General features: G+C 37.3%; 1 protein-coding gene across 7 annotated transcripts in view; it reads left to right on the top strand.

The window, feature by feature from the left end:
- Positions 1 to 25,100, top strand: part of MDM1 (Mdm1 nuclear protein) — a 38,581-nt gene extending 13,481 nt beyond the window's left edge. For 2 of the 7 annotated variants that reach the window (XM_063646489.1, XM_054443531.2), the window contains 8 exons: positions 2,616 to 2,645; positions 2,979 to 3,154; positions 3,966 to 4,283; positions 5,480 to 5,589; positions 5,681 to 5,790; positions 16,503 to 16,755; positions 22,408 to 22,467; positions 24,025 to 24,832. In XM_063646489.1, the coding sequence (XP_063502559.1) occupies positions 2,616 to 2,645; positions 2,979 to 3,154; positions 3,966 to 4,283; positions 5,480 to 5,589; positions 5,681 to 5,790; positions 16,503 to 16,755; positions 22,408 to 22,467; positions 24,025 to 24,137 (1,170 nt within the window). In that variant the 3' untranslated portion in view covers positions 24,138 to 24,832. Of the gene's footprint in view, positions 1 to 2,615; positions 2,646 to 2,978; positions 3,155 to 3,965; positions 4,284 to 5,479; positions 5,590 to 5,680; positions 5,791 to 16,502; positions 16,756 to 22,407; positions 22,468 to 24,024; positions 24,833 to 24,929 lie in introns of those variants that run through there. The other 5 variants (XM_054443533.2, XM_063646490.1, XM_063646488.1 and 2 more) reach the window with 4 other exon arrangements.
- The last annotated feature ends 227 nt before the right edge of the window (positions 25,101 to 25,327 follow it).

Raw genomic sequence — 25,327 nt, 5'->3', positions numbered from 1 at the left:
AAAATGCTCACTTAAGGGATTGTTTCTTAATAGTCAGCAATTAGAATTTTTTAGGTTCTATCCTTAGAATAACTACTTAATCTATGTTAAACTTCTTTTTTTCTTAATTGTTAGGTAATCTTTTCATCATCGATTGGTTGAGGTAATTTTATTCTAATGTGTCTTCCACAAATAGGACTGTGTTTCAAGATAAAGTCCTGCGTTTGAGAGATGTCCTATAATTTGACAGACATTGTAAAGACTAGGTATAAAGTGACCCCTCATTTTGGGGGGATGGTTTTTGGGTAAAAAGAGTTTTTATCCCCAGTATCTTGAGTTTGGATTTTCTGCGTATGTTTTAAATAATTTAGTTGAACTCTTAATTTGGACAAAGAAATTCAGAAAAGGAAACATTCTGCTTATAATTATATCATATTATATAATATGATAACATTACTTGACCCAGAAAGGTGTGTGTATGTTGTTTTGAGTTGGGAATGGTTTATTTCTATCCTTTTTAGTGGCTCTGGTAGTTGGCTATAGGGATTGTTCTATTTAATATTGAGTTCATGCTATTGATTTGTTTCCTCCTCTTTTTAGTAGAACATACTACTTTGGAAAATGTCAGCCTTCTAATTTTTCATCTTAGTTTGGGGCTATAGATATTTAAAATCATATTTGTAAAATATAATATTAGCACTAAGATTAATACTGTTGATATAGTAAATTTAAAGCACTTAGTTTTAAATGTCCGTAACAAATAGAACTGAATAAATCAAAGTCCTCAGAATTTTTATGAAGTATACTCTTCCCTTCCTTTCTAAATAAAGTTGACGTCAAATAAAACTGGATGACTGTGTACATGGAGGGTATTCATCCATCCTTTCATTCATCATGCATGGATAGATGCAGCTGCCTCTGCTGTCCTCTCCACCCCCACAGCCCTGCCACTCTACCCAACACAGTGCAGGACTGATTAGTCCCCCTTTTGAACTACTCCTTCAATTTACATTTCATTTGTTTATTATGGCATAGATCCCCATCAGTATTATGATAATTTATGTACAGGTTGGCCTCCTGTCTCAGACTGTGAGCTCACTGAGTAAAGGGAGTTTCTTGCCTGTCTTTGGCTGCCATGTTTAGCTCAGGCATACCACTTAGTCTGCACTCAGGACAGGTTGTGGACTCAGTGCTTAAGTGCTACATTTTCCCTCGCCTCAAGAAGTTCATAGGTTGATGGAGGAGGAGGACATGTGCAATTAATTCCAGTAAAATTGAATATGCATTAATGGGGATGTGCCCAAAGAATTCTGAGAACACAGAGGAGGAAGTGATGCTAAGGCATATAGGTGATGGAGTGGCCATGAAACGTTTGAAACATGGGGGCACTTACTGGCAATAAAATCTGGAGTATATCGAGGCACTTTATAACAAGGTTCCTGTGCATTCAGAATACCTTGGTTAGAAGTTCAGTAGAATTAATTCATGTACCTCACTTCTACCTGTTAAATGCAAAAACCACTGCTAGAAATTTTCTTTAAAGTTATAGGAGTTGATAGAAATGATAAATGAACATAGCCTTTTTTTTTTTTTTTTTGGCAGTGAAGAAAATATTTCAAATTATCCTTTAGGAATTTTTTTCAGGTATGGTTCATTAGAGTAGGACTCTGTTGGGATTATGTGGTTTCTTATGCCATATAGGTGCTGTCTTTTGCTTTGGCCAATTCCCTAGAGATGTAACATTTTCATCTTTGCATTCAAAATCGTATCTTGTTAAGGAGCTGAGAATATGTTTCTACAGTTGCTTTTACATCGCCGTTTCATTATTTGCTTTTTTTTGCCCTGAAAGAAAAGCAATTCTAGAATAAAGATTTTCTGTCTTGATGATAAAAAAATTAGTGTTTTTCGAGAGTAAATAAAGATATTGAACAGAATTTTAAGGGTAAAACTTCAACTTAATTTTTTTTACATTGTGGAATTGTACTTGGAGAAGCCAGCAGGTGGCAGTATGATGCATAAAGTGAAACGTTTCAAATGGGTATAAAGGCTCCTTTTCATCAGAAAATGTTACTTGCATATTAAATAATTCATATCACTTTATTATTTATCAGAACTTTTTTTATCCTGTCCCTTTGTTGAACATATTGCAATTATGATTTTATGGGCTATTATTTTGAATTATATATTTAGTACTTAAAAAAAAAAAAAAAAGTTGAGATTTTGCTGATTCCAAGGGAATATTGAGGAATTTGGAGAGGGAAGCCTCATAACCTCATAAATCTCCCAGTGAGGGCTTCTGTAGCAGTAGTAGCTGCATACAAAGCCATGAAATAAAGCTGGGTTAGGGATTTCTGGCGTGTAAGTACACTTCCAGAGGTGGGGAAATAGGAATAATAGTTAGATTGCCTAATTTATCTGTCATCAGCAGCATCCTAGCCATGCAAGAATGTGGCTGGTTTTCAAGATAATAATAAGGTATCTTGGTTACTGAACTAATTACTAAAAATCCCAAGAAATATTGATTGACAAGTTTGGTAGATATTTAGAAGGGAGAATAATGTGTTTCATTGATTCCCATTAATATTAAATTATGGCATAAACCTATCATTAAGTGTGTTTCTGTATTCCTTCTCTAGGGTTCTCTAAATGCCATGTGGTATGCCGAGGTTGGTTGCTTTTGAGTTTTTAAAAACTATAATAATGCATAGATTACTTGTGTAATTTCAGTTGGAATAAAAAGTAGGTGTCAATATTTTTCTTAGCTGCTATGAATTTCTCCCTGCCTGCTGGTCTGAAATAAAATAACTGCATCATGCTTTAGCTTGATTGTTTTAGTTTTTGCTTAAGTGCACAAAGTCTGATGACTGTATGTGGCTAATTTTGCCTTCCTTTGTCTTTGGTCCCTGGCTGTATTTGTGCAATGTCTTTGATATGCTACTTGGTGCTATTTGTAAAGAAGCATTTACAATAGTATATGATGTCTGAATTCTCCTGCATAGGTTAAAGAACTCCGAGAAAAGGCTGAGTTTTATAGGAAGCGAGTTCAGGGGACGCATTTTTCTCGGGACCATCTGAATCAGATTTTATCTGATAGCAACTGCTGTTGGGATGTCTCCTCAACCACAAGCTCAGAAGGAACCATTAGTAGCAACATCAGAGCATTAGATCTTGCTGGGTGAGATATTCTTTGTGGATGGCAAAAAAAGTTCGTTGAAGCTTATGTAGATCATAGAATGACATAGGAAAATGACCTGACTACTCAAAATTTGTCTCCTAGTCGAATGGAAATGTGGCAGCCATTTATTTCATTTTTATTCTCAGTGAAAAATAAAGCAATATAGATTGCTTTATTTGTGTATAAATAACACATAATGTAAATCTGGAAGGCTAGATTTTTATAATATTTTTTATTGGCAATTAATAGCGGAGTAGGGATGATTACATGGTAGATGTAAAAAGACCTTTAGAAGGTAAAAAGAAAGTCAACAACAATAAAAAAGTAGAGACTGCGAGCTGTTAATACATACCTATTATGCATTAATAGATTTTGTGGCTAATTCAGAACTTGGCCGCTGATTTTATGGAAGAGCGCTCTGCTGTTTGGGTTAAAATGAACATGATTTAATTATTTGTAAGCGAAAGTAATTGAAGAACTTAGACCATGGGGTCCTAGTTTATGTGTGTAAATGCCAGTTTAGGGCTAGGTATGACTTGTGTCAGCAGATGTACACAAACATATGTGAAGGTAGGAGTAGAAGAAGATAAATACATTTTGGAATATTTTAATAGAAACTCCAGATTATGACTTTCATTTGTTTTGCTATAAAACAAATTAGATTTCCTTCTTCAATACCTAAGCAAGGCAATATCTATGGAAAACATGTAGTTGTGAACAGTAGAAGGAAATGATGGACTCACTAAAATTGGTGTAGATGAGAAAAGTGCAAACTATTCATATTTAAAATAAAACTGATTTTGTTACGCAGAGATCCTACAAGCCATAAGACTTTGCAGAAATGTCCTTCTACAGAACCAGAAGAAAAAGGAAATATCGTGGAAGAACAGCCCCAGAAAAATACCATGGAGAAATTGGGTGTGTCAGCTCCCACCATACCTGTTAGAAGGCGGCTGGCTTGGGATACAGAGAACACAAGTGAAGACGTACAGAAACAGCCCAGGGAGAAAGAGGAGGAGGACGACGATGAAGAGGAAGGGGACAGGAAAACGGGCAAGCAGGCTGTTAGGGGAGAGCAAGAGAAGTTGGATGTACATGAGAAATCTAAGGCAGATAAGATGAAAGAAGGGTGAGAGTTTTAAATTACTCAGTATAGAGAAGCGTTATTTACATAGTTGATATGTATTTTGTTTTGTCACTAAATATAGTGGTTTACACTTTTTATGACTAATAAATTGCAGATTTGATTTCAACGTCACAAAGGAGGCACTGCTGTATGGTGAATAATTTGATTCACTCAGGTATTTAAGTCACTAGTGATTGGTAATTGAATACTTGAATTCTGGGCTACTTTGGGAGGAAGTAGTTAGGATTATTTTCATTTGTGTCCTATAATTTATGGTGTGCCAGAATTGCAAATGTGTGTGGAAGAATGACTTTAAAGAAAAAAACTGGTGTTCTTTAATATCAGATGATTCTACCAAAAAAGATAATGTTTTATATATTTTTTAAAAAGTGATTTCTGAAAATAGCTAATTCCTGTTGTTTTATGTGTAAATTGCTTTGGGGAGTGGCTCTTCTCCACCTATGATAATAGTGCCTTTTGTCTATAATCTAAATCCTTTATTCATTCATGAATGTTATGGAACTTGAGCCTTGATGTGAGGAAGGATTCTCTGCTGTGCTGGTGCTGACTTGGCAGTGATTTTCCCCCTTATCCAGTATTCAGTCACTTTTTTCTTTGTGGGTTGTTTTTCTTCTATTGATATAGTTGATATCGCTTATAGTATTTTTTCAGTGTTCCGTTTTATTTTTGATCTTGTGTTTAATTCTATTCATTATTGAAAATTTCAGTCGCTTTTAACTGCATGTGGATTTGGTGGTTATTTTTTTCAGAAACAAAATGGCCTTCTCTTACAAGTTTTTTTTTTTTTTTTTTTTTGAGACGGAGTTTCGCTCTGTCACCCAGGCTGGAGTGCAGTGGCATGATCTTGGCTCACTGCAAGCTCCGCCTTCTGGGTTCACGCCATTCTCCCGCCTCAGCCTCCCAAGTAGCTGGGACTGCGGGTGCCTGCCACCACGCCCGGCTAATTTTGTTTTTGTATTTTTAGTAGAGGTGGGGTTTCACCATGTTGGCCAGGATGGTCTCGATCTCCTGATCCGCCCGCCTCGGCCTCCCAAAGTGCTAGGATTATGGGCATGAGCCACCACGCCTGGCCTCTTACAAGTTTTATACTTTATTATTGCACAATGATGGCAAAGTATTTTTTATCATATTTTCTGGAGGAAATGCTGTATAGATTCATAGATTGTTTCAATTTATAGGTCAGATTCTTCTGTATCCTCAGAAAAAGGAGGCCGGCTTCCTACTCCCAAGCTGAGAGAACTCGGTGGAATCCAGAGGACTCATCATGATCTCACTACTCCAGCTGTTGGTAATCGGCAAACACTGTGCAGTTCTTATTTAACCTGCTTTTTCTACATGTTAATTTAGTGTAATTGAAACTGTCATCTTTATTTTTCCAGGTGGTGCTGTTTTAGTGTCTCCATCTAAGATGAAGCCTCCAGCCCCAGAACAGAGGAAAAGAATGACCTCTCAGGATTGTTTAGAAACATCAAAGAATGATTTTACTAAGGTAAATATATTTTGGGGAAAAAAGCATCTCATCTAGGATTAATTATTGTAGACACATGTAATAAATGAATGACGGGTTAAGATTTTAGAGAATTGTGGCTATCATATGAGGAGATGATACTGTTAACCTGCTTTTAGTAAGTAAAAAGTCTTGACTTTTTTTCTGTTAGAAGCATTATGTTTTTGTTGGTACACTTTCAACTTTGTCAGTAGTGACTCAATAGGAAGAGAAAGAAAGCAGTACTTTCATTGAGCATCTGCTGTGTGACAGTTGTATTCCAGCTATGTTCCAGGCATTGTTTTAAGTGCTGGGGATATAGCAGAGAACAAACAGACAAAAATCATGGCCATCATTGAACTTACATTCTAGTGGAGGAGGGAGACAATAAACAAAATAACCAGGTAAAATACATAGTATTTTAGATATTGATTAGTACTAAGGAGAAAAATAAAGCCGCTGAAGTGAACAGGAAGTGGCCAGGGAAGTCCTTGGTGCGAGAGTGGCATTTAAGCAGGATCTGAAAAAGGTAAGGGATTGACCTGTATGCGGATCTGGGAAGGTCTAGGTGACAATAACAGTAAGTGCAGATCCCTCAGGTGAAGGGGGTACCTGCCTCCTTGAGGAACAGCTAGGAGGTCACTGTAGCTGGAAGAGAGAGAGAGAGAATGAGAGGGAGAGTAGTGTTGATAATGGGTTCAGAGACATAATGGGGTGCTAAATTGTGTAGGGCTTTGCAAATCATAGCAAAGATTTTGAATTTTTTTCTGTATGCAGTGGCAAGCTATTGGAAAGGCAGAGGAGTGACATGATTTTATTTAGTTTTTTTCCAAGGTCTTTCTGGCTGCTGTGTTGAGAATAGTAGTAGAGCAAGAGCTGGGGCATAAAAACAGTTGGGAGTCACTTACTCTATCCAGGCAAGAGGTGATGGTTGTTTGGACCTTGGTGGTGGCAGTGAAGGTCATTTAAAGTTCAATTCTGGATACACATGGAAGGTACAGCCAACAAGATTTGCTGATGGATAAGATCTGGGGTGGGAGAAAGAAAAATCAAGGGTGACTCAAGATTTTTGGCCTTAGCAATAAGGATGGAGTCGCCATTTAACTGAGTTAGAGAAGATCAAGAATTCCGTTCTGGCCACTCTAAATTTGAGAAGCTTATTAGACATACAGGTAGACATGTTGAATAGGGAACTGACTATATAGGTTTGGAGTGTAGAGGAGAAGTTGGGCTATAGGTACAGATTTGAGGCTCTTTATAGCTTAGGCGGGTCAGGTTTTTAAAGTATTGAGACTGGAGGAAATCATCAAGGGAGTGGGTGTAGACAGAGAAGAATAGTTGCAGACAGGTCTAAACCCCAGTTTTTTGATATTGGGAAGTTGAGGACTAGTCAGCAAAGGAGACTGAAGGAGAGCAGCCAGTGAGGTGGTGACAAACAAGAGACTGGTATCCTGGAGGTGTCAAGGAGAGTCAGTGCTACAGATAGGTGAGTAAGATAGGACAATTGCTTATTGGATTTAGCAACGTGGAGGTCTTTGGTGACTTTGATAAAGGGCAGTTTTGGTGGAAGGAAGGGACAAAAGCCTAAGTGCAAGTGAATTCAAGAGAAAAAAGAGGAGAAGAATTGGAGAAAACTTCCACAGATACTTCTTTGAAGTTTCTTTTCCAAGAAGGGAAGTGAGTAATGCAGGAGTAGTTGGGAGAAGCGAGATCAAGATGGAAGACATAACAGCATGTTTGTATGTTGACAAGAATAATTTTGGAGAGAGAAAAGTTGATGATGCAGGAGTGAGGGGAAAGTTGTTGGAAAGATGCTCTTGAGTAGGAGAAAGGGCTTAGGATCTGGTGGAGATATGGAAGGGTTGGCTTTAGACACTGATTGTTTCTTTATTGTTACAAGAAGGAAAGCAGAATTCATGGGCACTGCTGATGAATGTAGGAAGATGTGATGGCAGCTTTTGGAAAATCTCTTATTGCTTCTTGGTGACAGGTGAAGAAAGATCCTTGCTGAGAATAAGGCTGGGGAAGTTGTTGGAGATTTGAGGAAAGTGAAGGCATAGAGTAGTCTTCTCAGAGAGCGGGAGAGTGAGTGGGCCAGGGAAATGTGGGATATTTTAGGCCAATGTTAAGGGGCCATTTTAAGTTGGTGGTCGCAAAGTTGGCAGAAGACCAGTCAGGAAGGGTTGTGTGCCTTTCTCCAGTAATGTTTGGCTGCAGAAGTGCAGGATACTTTTATCAGATAGAGTTGGATTTACCTAGGGTTTTGAACTTGTCATGAGAATAAGACAAAGTGAGAAAAAGGGGAATGGAGTTGAGGTATATATGAAGAAGGGATTGTAATGAGTTGGTGAGGGAAGGACACTGGGACTTGAGAACAGTGCAGAGGTGATAGGATCGGTGGGTGGATGGTCTAGGTAAAATAAAAGACTTGTTGGAATTGGGGCACCCGTGGGGATTAGTTTTAAAGTTAGGAAATGGTGGTCAGAAATTTAGGTTATGGAGAGGTTGCAGTTATCAGTAATGACAAGGCTTAACTTAACGTCGTGGGTGTAAGTGGTTGGAGTAGAATAGAGAACATTCAGAGAAAAGGTTGAAAATCTATAGGGAATTTTGCTGATGGCTGTTTGTGAATTTGAGTACAAAGTAGGAGTTTTCAAGGATTGGGAACAGGTGGGAGATGGGATCAGAGCACCCTCTACCTCTTAATCCGCAGTGCTTAGAACAGAGCCCAGCTCATTCATTCAATCATAACAGATTGAATGAATGTTATTGGAGTGACAGAATATCTAAACTATTCCTGTTGCTTATGTATACATTGGTTCATTAAAGGAAATGTGACATTAGGAATATGGTCAGAGGACTCATGAGAATCAGATCTTAATGGACTGTTCTCCTCCTTCTTAGAAATCCAGGCTGCCATCTGGAAGGTGTGAGCTTTTAGGCAACTGTATACACACAGCTGATTCAGCCAAAACGAGTGACTAATCCATATTTGTGGCTGGATTTATGTGTATTATTTTCACTTACTGTGGAATTAATTTATTGAATAATCTAAATAGAGTAATATCATCCCTCAGAATGTTAATGCCAATCTCTGTCTCACTGTGAGTACTATACACTTTTAACATTTTAATTACCAACTCCTCTAAAATAAGTTTCTGGCCTGGTGCGGTAGCTCATGTTTGTAATCCCAGCACTTTGGGAGGCTGAGGTGGGCGGATCACATGAAGCCAGGAGTTCAAGACCAGCCTGGCCAACATGGGGAAATCTTGTCCCTACTAAAAATACAAAAATTAGCTGGGCATGGTGGCAGACGCCTGTAATCCCAGCCATTTGGGAGACTGAGGCACAAGAATCACTTCAACCCAGGAGGTGGAGGTTGGAGTGAGCTGAGATCACGCCACTGCACTCCAGCCTGGGAGACAGAGCAAGACTGTCTCCAAACCAATAAATACATACATGTGTACATACGTACACAAGTTTATTATTGACAACTTGATTGGATATCCTTCCATGTGAATTTTCTGCGACCAGCACTACCAGGGACTATACCAGGAGCTAGCTAGATTTGGTTATTTCCCAGTGTCTACCCTTTGGTTACTGGTAGGCAGAGGAGTCACTAAACTTTGATATACACCATCAGTTTTTCCCCTTATATTCTCTTATAAAAGCATTGATAAGAAATTACATTATTATTATGTATAAAATTAAACCCATAGGTCCTTCAATTTCCAATAAATTATCAGTATGTCCCAAAACTTTAGGGTAGAATTCTCATATTGGTTTGATCATCAGGAAGCATTTTCAAATCTTAAAATTATATTAAAAACCCAAGTGTGGATTTGCTCACCTCATTCATTTAGCAGATTTACCCACATGCTGTGGCAATGATAATGGATAGAAACAGACATGGTACATAATCTTATGAAACCTGCAGTCTGGTAAGGGAGATACATGTTAATCACACCAAAAAAGAAATGAAATTAAAACTAGTAAGAGTTTCAAAATAAAAGTACTTAGTGCTATTCTGGAAGGAATTGTTCTAATCATGGAGATCAGAAACCTTCTTGGAAGTCAATGATGCTTCTTTGAAAAAGTCATAATTGAGCTAAGATAAAGGAGAAGAGGAAGCATTAACCAGGAAAAAAAGGATGGGAAGAAGGAGCCTAGCATATGCCAAGATCTTGTGGAGAGAAACAATGTAGAGTTTGAGGAAACAAAGACCAATACAGTGTGTGGCAGGGAGCCTGGTACAACATGAGGCTGGAAAACATGGCAACATTGGGATTTCTTTTGTTATCTCAAGAGCAATGGGAAGCCACTGAAATATTTTAAGTATGGGAATTGTGATGGGTATATGCTTTGCAAGATCTGTCCGGCTGCCATAGGAGGCAAGAGTAGGCTGTGAATGCCCTTAAAAGGCCATTGCAGTAGTCCACGTAGGAGATGTTGGTAGCTTGGATGAAGGAGGGTAGGAATAGACAGAAGTGGATGAAACTGCACAATTGTGTAAGGGGAACAATGTTAAGGTTGATGCTGGGTTGGATAATGGGGGATGAGAGACAGGGATGCCTGCTAAGTTTCTGGCTTGCCCAACAAGATTGATGGAGGTACCATGCACTGAGCAAGAGAACTCTGGACAAGGAGCCTCTTTGGAGGGTAGTTTTATTTTCATTCATTCAATTTGGTATTTAATAGGCTCTTACCAAGTGCCAGGCACTGTACTAGGACCTGGGGATTTATTGATAATCAAGTCAAAATCCCTGCCTTCATGAAGCTTACATTTTCATTGGGAGGAATAGACAATTTTTTAAGAAAATAATTTCACATAGTAGTAAGCGCTGTGAATTAAATAAAACTACGGATCTCTAAGGGATGGGTAAGACAGCTTTAATTTGGGCCATCAGGACAGGCACCTCTAAGGAGATGACATTTTAGCTGAGACCTGACTGATGAGGAAGGTGCCCATGCAGAGATCTGGGGCAGAGATTGTTTTCCAGTTAGAAAGAACAGGGGCCGGGCGCAGTGGCTCACGCCCGTAGTCCCAGCACTTTGGGGGGCCAAGGCAGGTGGATCATTTGAGGTCAGGAGTTCAACATCAGCCTGGCCAACACAGTGAAACCCTGTCTCTACTAAAATTACAAAAATTAGCTGGACATGGTGGTGCATGCCTATAATCCCAGCTACTTGGGAGGCTGAGGCATGAGAATTGCCTGAATCCGGGAGGCGGAGGTTGCAGTGAGCCGAGATCATGCCACTGCACTCCAGCCTGGGCGACAGAGTGAGACTCCATCTCAAAAAAAAAAAAAAGAACAGTGCAAGTGTTCTTCCCTAGGGCAAGAACCCAGAGAGATTAAGAGTGTGGCTGGAGCCTGGAGAGGGAAGGGGTGAGGGCAGGAAATGAGATTAGAAAGGGAGGCCGAGTAAGGATGTTAGATGTTATTCTTTTTTTTTTTTAAATTTAATTTTATATTCACTTTTTTTTTTTTTGAGACAGGGTCTCAGTCTGTTGCCCAGGCTGGAGTATAGTGGTGTGATCTTGGCTCACTGCAACCTCTGCCTTCCAGGCTCAAGCAGTTCTCATGCCTCAGCCTCCCAAATAGTTGGGACTGCAGGCACCTGCTGCCACATCTGGCTAATTTTTGTATTTTTAGTAGAGATGTGGTTTTGCTGTGTTGGCCAGGCTGATCTTGAACTCCTGGCCTCAAGTGATCCACCTGCATCAGCCTCCCAAAGTGCTTGGATTACAGGTTACAGCCACCACATCTGGCCCATTTTTTGCTTTTTGAGACAAGGTCTTGCTCTGTTGCCCAGGCCGGAGTGCAGTGGTGCAGTCATGGCTCATTGTAGCCCCAACCTCCTGGGCTTAGGCAATCCTCCCACCTCAGCCTCCTGAGTAGCTGGGACCACAGATATGTGCCACCATGCCTGCTAATTTTTAAAAAAAAATTTTTGTAGAGTTGGGGTCTCACTGTGTTGCCAGGCTGTTCTCAAACTCCTGGGTTCAAGCAGTCCTCCCTTCTTGGCCTCCCCAAGTGGTAGGATGATTACAGGCTTGAGCCACTGTGCCCAGCCTGAATTTTATTTTAGATTCAGAGCGTTCATGTGCAAGTTTGTTGCACTGATATATTGTGTAATGCTGGGGTTTGGGCTTCTATTGAACCCATCACCCAAATAGTGAACATTGTACCCAATAGGTAGGTTTTCAACCCTTGCACCCCTCCTTCTCTTCCCCCTTTTGTAGTTGCTAGTGTCTGTTTCCATCTTTATGTTATGTGTACCTCTTGTTTAGCTCCCGCTTATAAATGAGAATATGCAGTATTTGACTTCATGTTTCTGTGTTAATTCACTTAGAATAATGGCCTCCAGCTGCATCCATGTTGTTGCAGTGGACATGATTTCATTCCTTTTTATGGCTGCGCAGTATTCTATGATGTGTATATGTACTACATTTTCTTTATCTAATCCACTATTGATGGGCACCTAGGCTGATTCCATGAGTTTGCTAATGTGAATAGTGCTGGAATAAACCTATAAGTGCAGGTCTTTTTCGTAGAATGATTTCCTTTGGGTAGATACCCAGTAGTGAGGTTGCTGGGTTGAATGGTAGTTCTAATTTTAGTTGTTTGAGGAGTTTTCATATTGCTTTCCAAAGGGGTTGCATTTCCTTTTGTCTGCATCCTTGCCAACATCTGTTATTTTTTGACTTTTTGGTAATAGTCATTCTGACTGGTGTGAGATGATATCTCATTATGGTTTTGATTTACATCTCTCTGGTGATTAGTGATGTTGAGCATTTTTTCATGTTTGTTAGTTGCTTTGTCTTCTTTTAAGAAGTGTCTGTTCATGTCCTTCACCCACTTTTTAATGGAATTGTGTTTTTCTTGTTAAGTTCCTTATAGATTCTGGATATTAGTCCTTTGTCAGGTATGTAGTTTGCAAATATTTTCTCCCATTCTGTAAGATGTCTGTTTACTCTGTTGATAGTTTCTTTTGCTGTGCAAATGCTCTGTAGTTTAATAAAGTCCCAATTGTCAATTTGTTTTTTTGTTACATTTGTTTTTGAGTACTTAGTCATAAATTCCTTGCCTTAGCCAATGTCCAGTAGAGTTTTTTCTAGGGTTTCTTCTAGGATTTTTGTACTTTGAGGTCTTACATTTAAGTCTTTAATCCATCTTGAGTTAATTTTTGTGTATGGTGAGAGATAGAGGTCCAATTTCATTCTTCTACATATGGCCAGCCAGTTTTCCCAGCACCATTTATTGAACAGGGTGTGCTTTTTCCATTGTTCATTTTTTTTTGTCATCTTTGTTAAAGATCAGATAGCTGTAGGTGTATGGCTTTATTTCTGAGTTCTCTTTTCTGTTCCATTAGTCTATGTGTCTGTTTGTTTACCAGTACCATGATGTTTTGGTTACTGTAACCTTATAGTATAGTTTGAAGTCAAGTAATGTAATGCCTCCAACTTTGTTCTTTTTTTTTTTTCTTTTTTCTGTTTTTGCTTAGGATTGCTTTTGGCCCTTTTTTTTTTTTTGCTTCCATATGAATTTTAGAACTGCTTTTTCTAATTCTGTGAAAAATGACATTGGTAATTTGATAGGAATTGCATTGAATCTGTAAGTTACTTTGGACAGTATGGCAATTTTAACAATATTGATTCTTCCAGGCCATGAGCGTGGAATGCTTTTCCATTTGTTTGTGTCATCTATAATTTCGTTCAGCAGTGTTTTGTAGTTCATGTGGAGATCTTTCACCTTGGTTAGCTGTGTTCCTAGGTACTTTATTTTTGGGGGGCCATTGTAACAGGACTGTATCCTTGATTTGGTTCTCAGCTTGAATTATTGGTGTGTAGAAATGCTACTGATTTTTGCACGTTAATTTTTGTATCCTGAAACTTTACTAAAGTCATTTATCAGGTCTTTTGGAGGGATTGTTAGGGTTTTTTTAGGTTTAGAATTTTATCGTGAGTGAATAGAGATAATTCGACTTCCTCTTTTTCTATTTAGATACCTTTTGTTTCTTTTTCTTGCCCAATTGCTCTGGGTAGGACTTTCAGTACTATGTTGATTAGAGGTGGTGAGAGTGGGCATCTTTGTCCTGTTCTTGGGGAGATGCTTCCAGCTTTTGCCCATTCAGTACGATATTGGCTGTGGGTTTGTCATAGATGGCTCTTATTATTTTGAGAGGTATGTTCCTTCATTGCCTAGTTTGTTGAGGATTTTTATCATGAAGGGATATTGGACTTTATCAAATGCTTTTTCTACATGTATTGAGATGATCATATGGTTTTTGTTTTTAATTATGTTTATGTGCTAAAACTATTTCCCAAAATCAAGGAGAAAGGATTTCTCCTTAACACATTCTATGAAACCAGTATCATCCTGATACCAAAATCTGGCAAGGACTCAACAACAACAAAAAGAAAACTGTAGACCTATATTCCTGATGAACGTAGACACAAAAATCCTCAACAAAATACTATCAAACTGAATCCAGCAGCACATCAAAAAGATAATTCATTATAATCAAGGAGGGTTTATTCTCTTGGATGATATTCTAATGTCACTGGGAAACCTCTGGAATATCAGAAGCAACAAAGCAAATAGGATATGATTCACAGGGTGAATCAAGTCACTGTGGCTCCTCAGTGGAGAACTGCTGTACACAGGGCTGAGTAGAGCAGTGAGGTCTATTGGCCTTTGGAGGCTTTAGGCTCAAAAACAGATCGCAGAATCAGTTGTGTTAAACCTGGGAACCCCATGTCTTTTATTTTACAGGTTTCTCCCCAGTATTTTCAGCAATTGTAAAACCAATTTGACAGAGATCACAAATTTTGTTCATATATATAGAAAAAGGAAAAAAAAAAAAGAACAATTTCTCTTTGGAATTATTTGTATTGTACTAAGTGATACTTGTTTAAAAAGGAAAGCAAGTGGAAGATATGTGGTTTTATCCTACATATTGATTTGAAGTATGTTTATTGGTTGAGACCAACAGCCCTAGGCCACTTTGAAGCAATAAGCTCTACAATCACAGAAAATATGTAAGTTTAGAAAGCAATGTTTTGAATGTCAAATTGATAGTATCAAAGATAATAAGTGAAGGCAACAATTACAAGAAATAATCAGGAAAGTTTGGAACTGTATTTGATTTTACTGGTTTGCCTTGTTTTGTTTTTAATTTAATTTAAATTTTTTTTTTTTAATAAATAGAGATGGGGTCTTGCTGTGTTGACCAGGCTGGTCAAACTCCTGGCCTAAAGTGATCCTCCCATCTCAGCCTCCCAAAGTGCTAGGATTACAGGCATGAGCCACTGCACCTGGACTATTTTTATTTTTATTTTTTGAGACAGTCTCTCTCCGTTTCCTGGCTGGAGTGCCGTGATGCAATCATGGCTCACTGCAATCTCTGCCTCCCCAGCTTGAGCAATTCTTGTGCCTTGGCCACTCAAGTATCCAGGATTACAGGTGTGTTCCACCACACCCGGCTAATTTTTGTTATTTTTATTAGAGATGGGTTTCACCCTGTTGGCCAGGCTGATCTTGAACTCCTGGCCTGAAATGATCCTCCCGTCTTGGCCTCCCAAATTGCTAGGATTACAGGCATGACCCAGTGTGTCCAGCTAGCTGCCTTCTTTTAAAAAGTAAAATTGTTAGTGACTTTTAGGACAGTGATATATAGTCACTGTGGAAAACAGCAAATACTGAGCAAACTAAAAAAGAAGGTAAATATCTCACATGTACTGTTCAGGGACATCCACTGTTAAATTTTTGAGGTATTTAGGTATATATGTGTTAGTATATTTGGTTATTTATTTATCATACTGTAGAAAGGTTTTATAATCTATTTTTAGCACTGTTAACATATTTTCACATCATGAAATATTCATAATCTTATTTTTATGGAGACATGTGTAATCTATAGTTACACCGTAGTTTTTTAAAACCAGATGCTTATTGTTAAAATCTAATTTTTATTCAGATTTCTATTGTTGTTTCTTAATCTATTTTGAAGAAATACTGTAAAGAAATCCATCCGTAGCTACATTTTTGTTTATATTATGTTGTGTTTGTAACTACTCCTCAAGTATTATTGTGTAGTCAATGAAATCAAAGAACACTAAATTTTAAGGCTTCTGCTATGTTTTGCCAGCCCCCCAGAAAGATTGTACTCCCAATAGCAGTCCATGAGATTGCCAGTTTCTCTACATCCTTGCCAGCTCTGGTATCATTGTTCTTTTAAAAATTAATTTTTGAAATTTGGTACGTGAAAAATTAATATCTCAGTGCTTTCATTTTATAATTATTTGATCATTAGTAAGGTAGAATACGTTTGCTGTTTGTGATTTGTGTGTACATTATATGAATTGCTTATTCATACCCTTTTTCTGCTTTTTAATTAGGTTTATATTTTTCTTACTGCTTTTAAAGAAATACTTATGTAGCAATGATAATTCATTGTCAGTCATAAAAGTTGTATATTTTTTCCAAGTTCTGCGTTTTTCTTTTAATTTTTAAAATGTCTACGTATTTTGTTTATATAGCCAAGTCTGTTTGTCTATAATCATATCTTCCCCACATAGAGGTTGCATAAATTCTCTCATATTTCTCCTTCTGCTTTTTGGTTATATTTTTTGGATTTAAATGTTTGGCTTATTTATTTACATATCTACACATAGGCATCTTTTTTTTTTTTTTTTTTTTTTGGTCATTTAGAAAGAAAGTCATGCTGTATCCCTACTGACTTCTCCAGCTGCTGGTATAAAAACAGTTGATCCTCTGCCTTTGCGGGAAGATTCTGAAGACAATATCCCCAAATTTGCTGAGGCAACTCTTCCAGTTTCAAAAATTCCAGAATACCCAACAAATCCCCCTGGACAGTCGCCTTCTCCACCACATGTTCCATCCTACTGGTATCCCTCTCGTCGAATTCAGGGCTCTCTCAGAGATCCAGAGTTTCAGCACAATGGTAATTATTTTGGTTTTAATTTTTTGTCTTTTAAAATAAAGTGTTATACTGATAGGTACAAAGGCTAAGAATGCATTTTATGTTAATAAATCAGTTATTTAGTATTTTTGGTTAATGTATTAATTAAATTTCTTTAAATAGGAAAAATCCCTCCTTGGGACCAATTGTGCTGCACCTAAGTTCACTTTTTGCTGTTATATATGTGTGAGATATCTCTCAAGTTCTTATTCATACACATACAGGGAATCCACTAGATAGATGCCAGTAGCACCTCTTCTCTGGATGTGACAACCAAAAATGTCTCCAGACATTGCCACATGTTGCCTGGGTGTAGAATTCACGGTCAGAAATGACTTTCCTTTAGTGTTAGTAGGCATTGCTCAGCTCTTTTCTAGCTTCCATCGTTAATGTTAAGAAGTCAGATGCTCCTTTTATTCTGGATCTTCTATATGTGGTGTTTTCTTTCTGGCAGCTTTTGGGATCTTCTGTTCATATCTAATGTTCTGAAATTTTATGATGTGCCTCTGAGAGAGTATTTTTTTTTTTAATTCATTTTGCTGGTACTCCATAGACGTTTCAATCTGGAAAAATCTCACTTCTGGAACATTTTCTTGAATTATTCAGTCAAAAATTTCCTCTCCTGGCCAGGCATAGTGGCTCATGTTTGTAATCCCAGCACTTTGGGAGGCCAAGGCAGGCGGATCATTTGAGGCCAGGAATTTGAGACCAGCCTGGGTCACATGATGAAACCCTGTCTCTACTACAAAAAAATTAGCTGGGTGTGTTAGTGCACACCTGTAATTCCAGCTACTTGGGAGGCTGAGGCATGAGAATTGCTTAAGTCTGGGAGCCAAAAAAAAAAAAAAAAAAAAAAATTCTCTCTTTTCTCTATTTCCTCTTTCTAGGGCTCCTATTCAGATATTGGGTATGATTTTATTTTTTATCTTACCTCTCCTATTTTCCAACTCTCTCTTTAAATTTGAAAGGGTTACTAATTTTTATCTTCTATCTTTTCTGTTTTTAAAAATTTTTATTTCAATAGCTTTTGGGGTACAGGTAGTTTTGGTTACATGGATATATTCTTTAGTGGTGAATTCTGGATTTTAATGCACCTGTTACCCAAGCGGTGTACACTGCACCCAATATGTAGACTTTTATCCCTTCCCCCACCCCAAGTCCCCACAGTCTGTCATATCACTCTGTATGTCTTTGTGTCCTCATAGCTTAGCTCCCACTGATAAGTGAGAACATGCAGTATTTGATTTTTCATTCCTGAGTTACTTAATTTAGAATAATAACCTCCACCTCCATCTTAGTTGCTGCAAAAGACATTATTTCATTCCTTTTAATGGCGGATTAGTATTCCATGGTGTTCCTGTTTCTCTAGTTCCTTGAGGTGTGATACTAGGTTGTCAGTTTATGCTCTTTCAGACTTTTTAAGGTAGGCATTTAATGCTATAAACTTTTCTCTTAGCATTGCTTTTGCTGTATCCGAGAGGTTTTGATAACTTGTGTCACTATTACTCATTTCAAAGAATTTTTGAATTTCCATCTTGATTTCATTGTTAACCCCAAAATCATTCAAGAGCAGATTACTTAATTTCTATGTATTTGTATAGTTTTTGAGGGTTCCTTTTGGAGTTGATTTCTAGTTTTATTCCACTGTGGTCTGAGAAGATAATTGGTATGATTTTCTTAAATTTATTGAGACTTGTTTTGTGGCTTGTCATGGGGTCTATTTTGGAAAATGTTCCATGTGAAATGATGAGAAGAATGTATATTCTACAATTGTTGGGTAGAATGTTTTGTAAATATCTGTTAAGTCCATTTGTTCTAGAGTATTGTTTAAGTCCATTGTTTCTTTGTTGACTTTGTCTTAACGATCTGTCTAGTGCTGTCAGTGGAGTATTGAAGTCCCTCACTATTATTATGTTGCTGTCTACTTCATTTCTTAGGTCTAGTAGTAATTGTTTTATGAATGTGGGAACTCCAGTGTTAGGTGCATATAAATTTAGGACTGACTGTAATATCTTCTTGTTGGATTGACCTTTTTATCATTATATGATGACCTTTGTCTTTTTTTAAATAGTTGTTGCTTTAAAGTCTGTTTTGCCTGATATAAGACTCCTGCTTTTTGGTTTCCATTTGCATGGAATATCTTTTCCTACCCCTTTACCTTGAGTTTATATGAATCTTTGTGCGTTAGATATTTGGTTTGTGGTTTTTAATCCATTCTGCCGTTCCATTTTTAAGTGGAGCATATAGGCCATTTACGTTCAATGTTAATATTGAGATGTGAGGTACTGTTCTATTCACTATGTTAGTTGTTACTTAAATACTTTGTTTTTTCCGTTGTGTTGTTTTATAGGCCTTGTGAGTTTTAAGCTTTCAGGAGGTTCTGTTTTGTTGCATATCAAGCTTTTGTTTCAAAATTTAGAACTCCTACTTAGTATTTCTTGTAGTGCTGGTCTGGTAGTGACAAATTCCTCAGCATTTGTTTGTCTGAAAAAGACTTTATTTCTCCTTCATTTATGAAACTTAGTTTTGCTAAACTAACAAAATTCTTGGCTGATAGGTATTCTGTTTAAGGAGGCTAAAGATAGGACCCCAATGCCTTCTGCCCTGTAAGGTTTCTGCTGGGAAGTCTGTTGTTAGTCTAATAGTTTTTCTTTTGTAAGTTACCTGATGCTTTTTGCCTCACAGCTGTTAGAATTCTTTCCTTCATGTTGACTTTAGATAACCTGACGGCTGTGTGCCTTGGTGGTGATCTTTTTGCAATGAAGTTCCTAAGAGTTCATTGAGCTTCTTGTATTTGGATATTTAAATCTCTAGCAAGGCCAGGGAAGTTTTCCTCAATTATTCCCTCAAATGAGTTTTCCGAACTTTTAGCCTGTTCTTCTCCCTCAGTATCACCATTTATTCTTACATTTGGTTGTTTACATAATCCTATATTTCTTGGAGACTTTGTTTATTTCATTTGATTCTTTTTTATTTTTGTTTGATTGGGTTAATTCAAAAGCCTTGTCTTTGAGCTCTGAAATTCTTTTTTCTGCTTTTTCCCCCCCCTTGGACCTGGCATGCAGCTATCTTCTACTTTTTTCTAGTCTATTTTTGAAACTTTCCACTACATTTTGTATTTCTCTAAGTGTGTTTTTTATTTCCAGATGTTCTGATTGCGTTTTCTTTATGATATCTATCTCTCTGGGAAATTTTTCATTCATATCCTGAATTTTTTTTTAAATTTCTTTATGTTGGTTTTCATCTTTCTCTGGTAGCTCCTTGAGTAGCTTAATAATCAACCTTCTGAATTTGTTATCTGGTATTTCAAAGATTTCATCTTGGTTTGGATCAGTTACTGGAGAGCGAGTGTGATCTTTTGAGGGTGTTACAGAACCCTGTTTTGTCATATTACTAGAATTACTTTCTGGTTCCTTCTTTTTTGGGTAGACTGTTCTAATTGTTCTCAAATTTATTTTTGATTTGACTGTGTGTTTTTTTTAAAATTTTTTTCCCCTCTTAAGAATGTGACTTTAAGGATTATAATTTGTTATAGTTTAATTTGGTTCTTGTTGCTTTTAGGGGTGAAGAGTCTTTATAAGTTCTTTGGTTATAGAGAGTCTTTGTATGATGGCGTCCTCAGATGCTGGTTGTAGTAGCTGTGTACTCAGTGTGTGGGCAAGTTCACTGTCTCCTGTGGGGTTGGAATGGCAGAGGTCTCTTGAAGCTTATCTCATTCCCCTGTGGTGTGTACTTTTTTATTTATTTAATTTTTCTCCAATATTTTGTTTACTGAGTTGATAGTTCAGGCTTCAGGCCATTAGGGAAGGTATCCCTGGGTAGGAACTTATTGTGGCTAAGGCAGGTGGGTGAATGCAATACCCACTGGTGGGCACAGGTCCCAGCCTTGATGAAGGTGGCTGGGGGAGCTCTCAGTTAGATGCAGTGAGGTCTTATCAGGGTGAAGGGTGAGAGTTATCCAAGTAGATAGGAATTGTGACTCTGCGTCTCATGCAAGCCTGCATCTGGGGAGTGCTCCTCCTGTGGGGAAGCAGTCACCCTAAAGTGTTCCAGGAAGGCTGTCTATAGGCACACTCATACCGAGTCCTGTGGGAGAAGTCCCAGCTGTGTCTGCAGTGGTGGACAAGGGGAAAGAAGACCCCTTCTCCAAGACCCTTCATGAGCACTCAGCCTGCCTGACTGTTGGGGTGATGGGGTAGACTTCCTGCTGAGCCTAGCACTGCAATTGTGTCTCTGCTGAAAGAAACTTCCCACCAGTTGAAAGATCTGGGACTCCTGAGATTCCTTGGTTGTAGATAGGCTTAGGGTGCTGGCTTTCTTGCATGTTGGTTATAATAGTTGTGAACTTGTCACGTAGACAGATTCAGGACCACTGGTCAGCTAGGGTGTTGCAGGCAGTGGTGATAGCTGAGGTCAGGCACTGGTTTTCTCCATTCTGGGCACAGCGTTATTCTACCTAGAGATGATATAATGGACTGTGTCAGTTGGCCTCTAATCAGGAGGTGCTGCTTGCAAAAGAGCACCAGCTGCAGTAGTAGCAGTGGTATTTGAGCTTGCCCTGTGTTGCCCAGGGGAGGTATTCTGGCTTCTCACAGCTGGGCAGGGTTATAAAACTCCCAAAAGTTTATGTCGTTTTTGTTAAGCTGTGGAAGGGCACAGCCAGGCAGGGGCTGGGTTAGGTGGGTCCACTCTTTGACTCTCCACATGCTGTCTGTTAGTTTTTTAAAAAGATTTTTGCTCTTTTTAATTTCTAAGAATTTTTTAAGCATTGCATATTCCTTTTATACAGCATCCCATTCTTATTTCATGGATGGAATGTTTTATCTCTTTGAAGAGGTAAATGATATATATAATGCCTCTGTTTTGAATACAGTACCCCTGCCCACAGTTGAACCTGGTATCCTTCAATCAAAGTATCTCTGGTAAATTTTAGAGACGAAACTTCCATGCCTCTTTGGGAAACAGGGAACCCAGCTGTGCAAATTTAAAGGAGGACCTGGCATAGTAACTATTTCTGTAAAGAGATATTTAGCCAGCTTCCTGGTTCAGTCTTCCCTTCACTCCAGCTTTCAGTGGTACTCAGTACGCCCAAACCCAGAGCCATCAGGGGAACAAGTTGGTTGTTTCTTGGTTTCACTCTTCTGCTGGCTTAAACTTCCACAACTTCCACTTACTTGGGTATAGTTATACACTCACTGCTCTTCCATTTGCTTTCCATGTTCCAAAAAGTTTCTTGCTGTCTTATTTGCTCCCATTCTCTTTGTCCTATGAGTTTGTTTTTCTTGTAAATGTGTATATTTAATTTACCATCTCTAATCAGAAGCCTACTACATTTCTTTAAAGTTAGAATAGATCAATATTATCATTGGAAATAATATTAAGAAGTTATCCATAGTTTGTTTACATGCTTGCTAAGTGCATTATAAATTATGAATGGCCCTTTTATGGTAATTTCTATTAAGATATAAAATTAATTAATAAAATCTTTTTCATTTCTTAAACCTTCACTCACATGTAGGTTTGATAATTAATAAAATTTATGACAGCCTACTTTTACTAAGAGTTTAGTATATAATTGAGATAAGCTGTTCAGTGGCTTTTGAAGGATAATTTCTTCTGCCTTTTTGTTTTAAGTGAGAAAAGCAAGGATGAACAATTTGCGGTTACCTCAGCATGAAGCCTTTAATGATGAAGGTATTTCAGTAGTCACATAACATAAAAGTTTGAGTTCTAGTCTATGATAATATAATGGCTTTACATTTGATTAGCACTTTATAGCTTATGAAGTACTTCCACAGATATTTCATTAGATACTTGAAACCCTGTGAGGGGGAGTGAAATTACCCCCATTACAAATGAGTAAGCTGGGAGTAAAGTGGTAAAAAACTGTTCTAGGGCAAACATATAATAAAAGATTGTGCCTAACATCACAGCTGAGGTAAGTGTTCTTTCTCTTTTTCCACCTTGTCTAGTTGGGGGCTTAGGAATTTGGCCTAGTGTTACATCCATCTTTTTAAAAAATGCCTATATATTTTTGTCAATTTTCCATGGTCAAACAAATACATGATTAGAGAAAATTGACATTATTCTTTTTTGTTGTTTCATTTTGTTTTGTTTTTGAGACAGAGTCTTGCTCTGTCACCAGGCTGGAGTGCAGTGGCATGATCTTCGCTCACTGCAGCCTCCGCCTCCCGGGTTCAAGCAATTCTCCTGCCTCAGCCTCCCAAGTAGCTGGGATTACAGGCATCTGCTACTACACCTGGCTAATTTTTGTATTTTTAGTAGAGATGGGGTTTCACCATGTTGGCCAGGATGGTCTCAAACTCCTGACCTTGTGATCCGCCTGCTTCGGCCTCCCAAAGTGCTGGGATTACAGGCGTGAGCCACCATGCCCAGCCTTTTGTAGTTTTTATTCTGACATTTATTTGCTTATAATAGTGGCAGGAGGAACTTGAATTCAATATGAATAATTGAATCACTACTTTAATTCATCCTAAGAAGTATGGAATTACTGAACTTATAAATTTTGAATTGGAAGTAAATTTAAATTTCATACTCTGTATCATACATTAAAGACTTTCTTTCCGTTTAGCAGGTTTAGGACTTTTTGTTATAATTCATTGAGCTAGAAATCAAGTTGTATGTTTTGAAATGCAAATGTCTGGCAACTTTGAATCCAGTCCTGTTTTCTTTCTAATGGAAGAATAGTGTCTATAAATAACCTTATAAAAGATTTGCTTACTCAGAATGAGGAATTTCAGTATTAATGAAGGGTAGCATATTAAAATCAAACATTATTTCTACATTTAATGAGATTATTTTAGAAATGTGATGTAAATACCATGTTAAGGTATGGCATTTTGTTTTTAAAAAATGTAGAAAAGCTTTTTGCTCAGAATAGCTGTGCTTTTTAAAGTAGGATAAAACAGTATTATGATGAATTATTTTCAAGTAATACTGAAATCATAGGCCATGTGCTCTGTTAATGACGGGATTTCAGGAAGGAACAAAATGTAACGTTAAATTTTAACGTTAAAAGGTTTGATTTCTATATATGATAAACCTGGAAAACTACTGTGCGGTATCATGAGAATGGTAGTATCTTACGTTTCAGTAGATTACTTTTTTTCCTGACTAACTTGACATTGATAACACAGTTTGATGCTTTTAATTTTCTGTTATATAAAACATAATATTTATTTAATAGATATTTTTGGCACTGAATATAATCTCGGGAATTTTTCATTGCAGATGAGGACAGATTGTCTGAGATTTCTGCTCGCTCTGCAGCTTCTAGTCTCCGGGCTTTTCAAACTCTGGCACGAGCTAAGAAAAGGAAGGAGAATTTCTGGGGTATAACATAAACCTAGTTGAGTTGCCTTTATCTAAGGAAACGTTGGCAAAATTTTTCTTTATTGCTTACTGTGTTAAAATTTTTTGAGTGTTTGAATTTTTTCCTAACACTTTCTACTTTGAAATATTTAATTTCCAATAGAACAGTTTACTTGGAAATTGTTAACATAGGCTTATACAAATTTAACTTTTAAAGAATTATTTTTACATCTATCCCAGAGTACAAAGACCTAGATTTTTGAGTTCTTCACATGTTGTAACTTTTGTAATAGGTGTCATGGATAGATTTTCACCTATCCAGAGAATATTCTAAAAAAATAAACAAAGTGGAGTAAAAGTTAAGATCCCAGTGTGAGGTATATATTCCCCTAAGATTTGATATATGTATCTTTGTAATTGATGATGTTGTAAAATGAATTTGTTGTTCCTTTAACCTTTGCTGTAGTGTTTCTTTTTATTTTAGTTCCTTCTATACGTGTTTGCAGTGTTAAGATAATTGTACTTTGAAAACACCAGCTGTATATATTTTTCTTATTTATGTAACAAAGTTTGCTGAAAGATATGTATATTTTTGATCTTTGAGTGTATTCTGTTTGTGTAAGGACTTTGGCTTACATTTGAATAATGTCTAGATTTTGAAAAATTACCTGTATAATGGAGAATTAAAACTTTGTAGACATTTTGAAATAAAAATTGATCAAGCGTGTTTGGCTTTTCCAGAAAGTTTTACATGGAACAAATAATTATCGCGTAGAAGAATTCTACTCCTAACAGGTTAATGAAAAGTTCTACTTGTTTTGCAGCTGTCAGAATGGAATGGAGCCAAGTCTGTGATATTTTCGCACAAATGTGGGACAAAGAATTTCCAAGGCAGACTCATTTACAGAAATTTAACACAAAACTTTTTAAATATATTTCTTCACTCACAGGACATGTTCTGTTGTCATACTGTTTATCTTGCAAATCATGATAAATTTAAGTTTCTAAAAAATATGGATTTTACAACTATATTACATAAAATCTTTACAGTAATACATAGAAAGTACTGAAGCTAAAATATACAGAATATTCATGCTTATTGGTTAGAAAACAAGTGAACAATCTGTTCTAAAGTGATAATTGGTCAAAAGTGCATTTGCAAATCATTGGTTCACAATAAGGTTGTTAAAGATCTTACATTATCATGAAGTTTTAAAGAACT

Source organism: Pongo pygmaeus, chromosome 10 (assembly GCF_028885625.2).
Source record: "Pongo pygmaeus isolate AG05252 chromosome 10, NHGRI_mPonPyg2-v2.0_pri, whole genome shotgun sequence".
NCBI lineage: Eukaryota > Metazoa > Chordata > Mammalia > Primates > Hominidae > Pongo > Pongo pygmaeus.
This window is presented reverse-complemented; position numbering and strand designations above follow the sequence as displayed.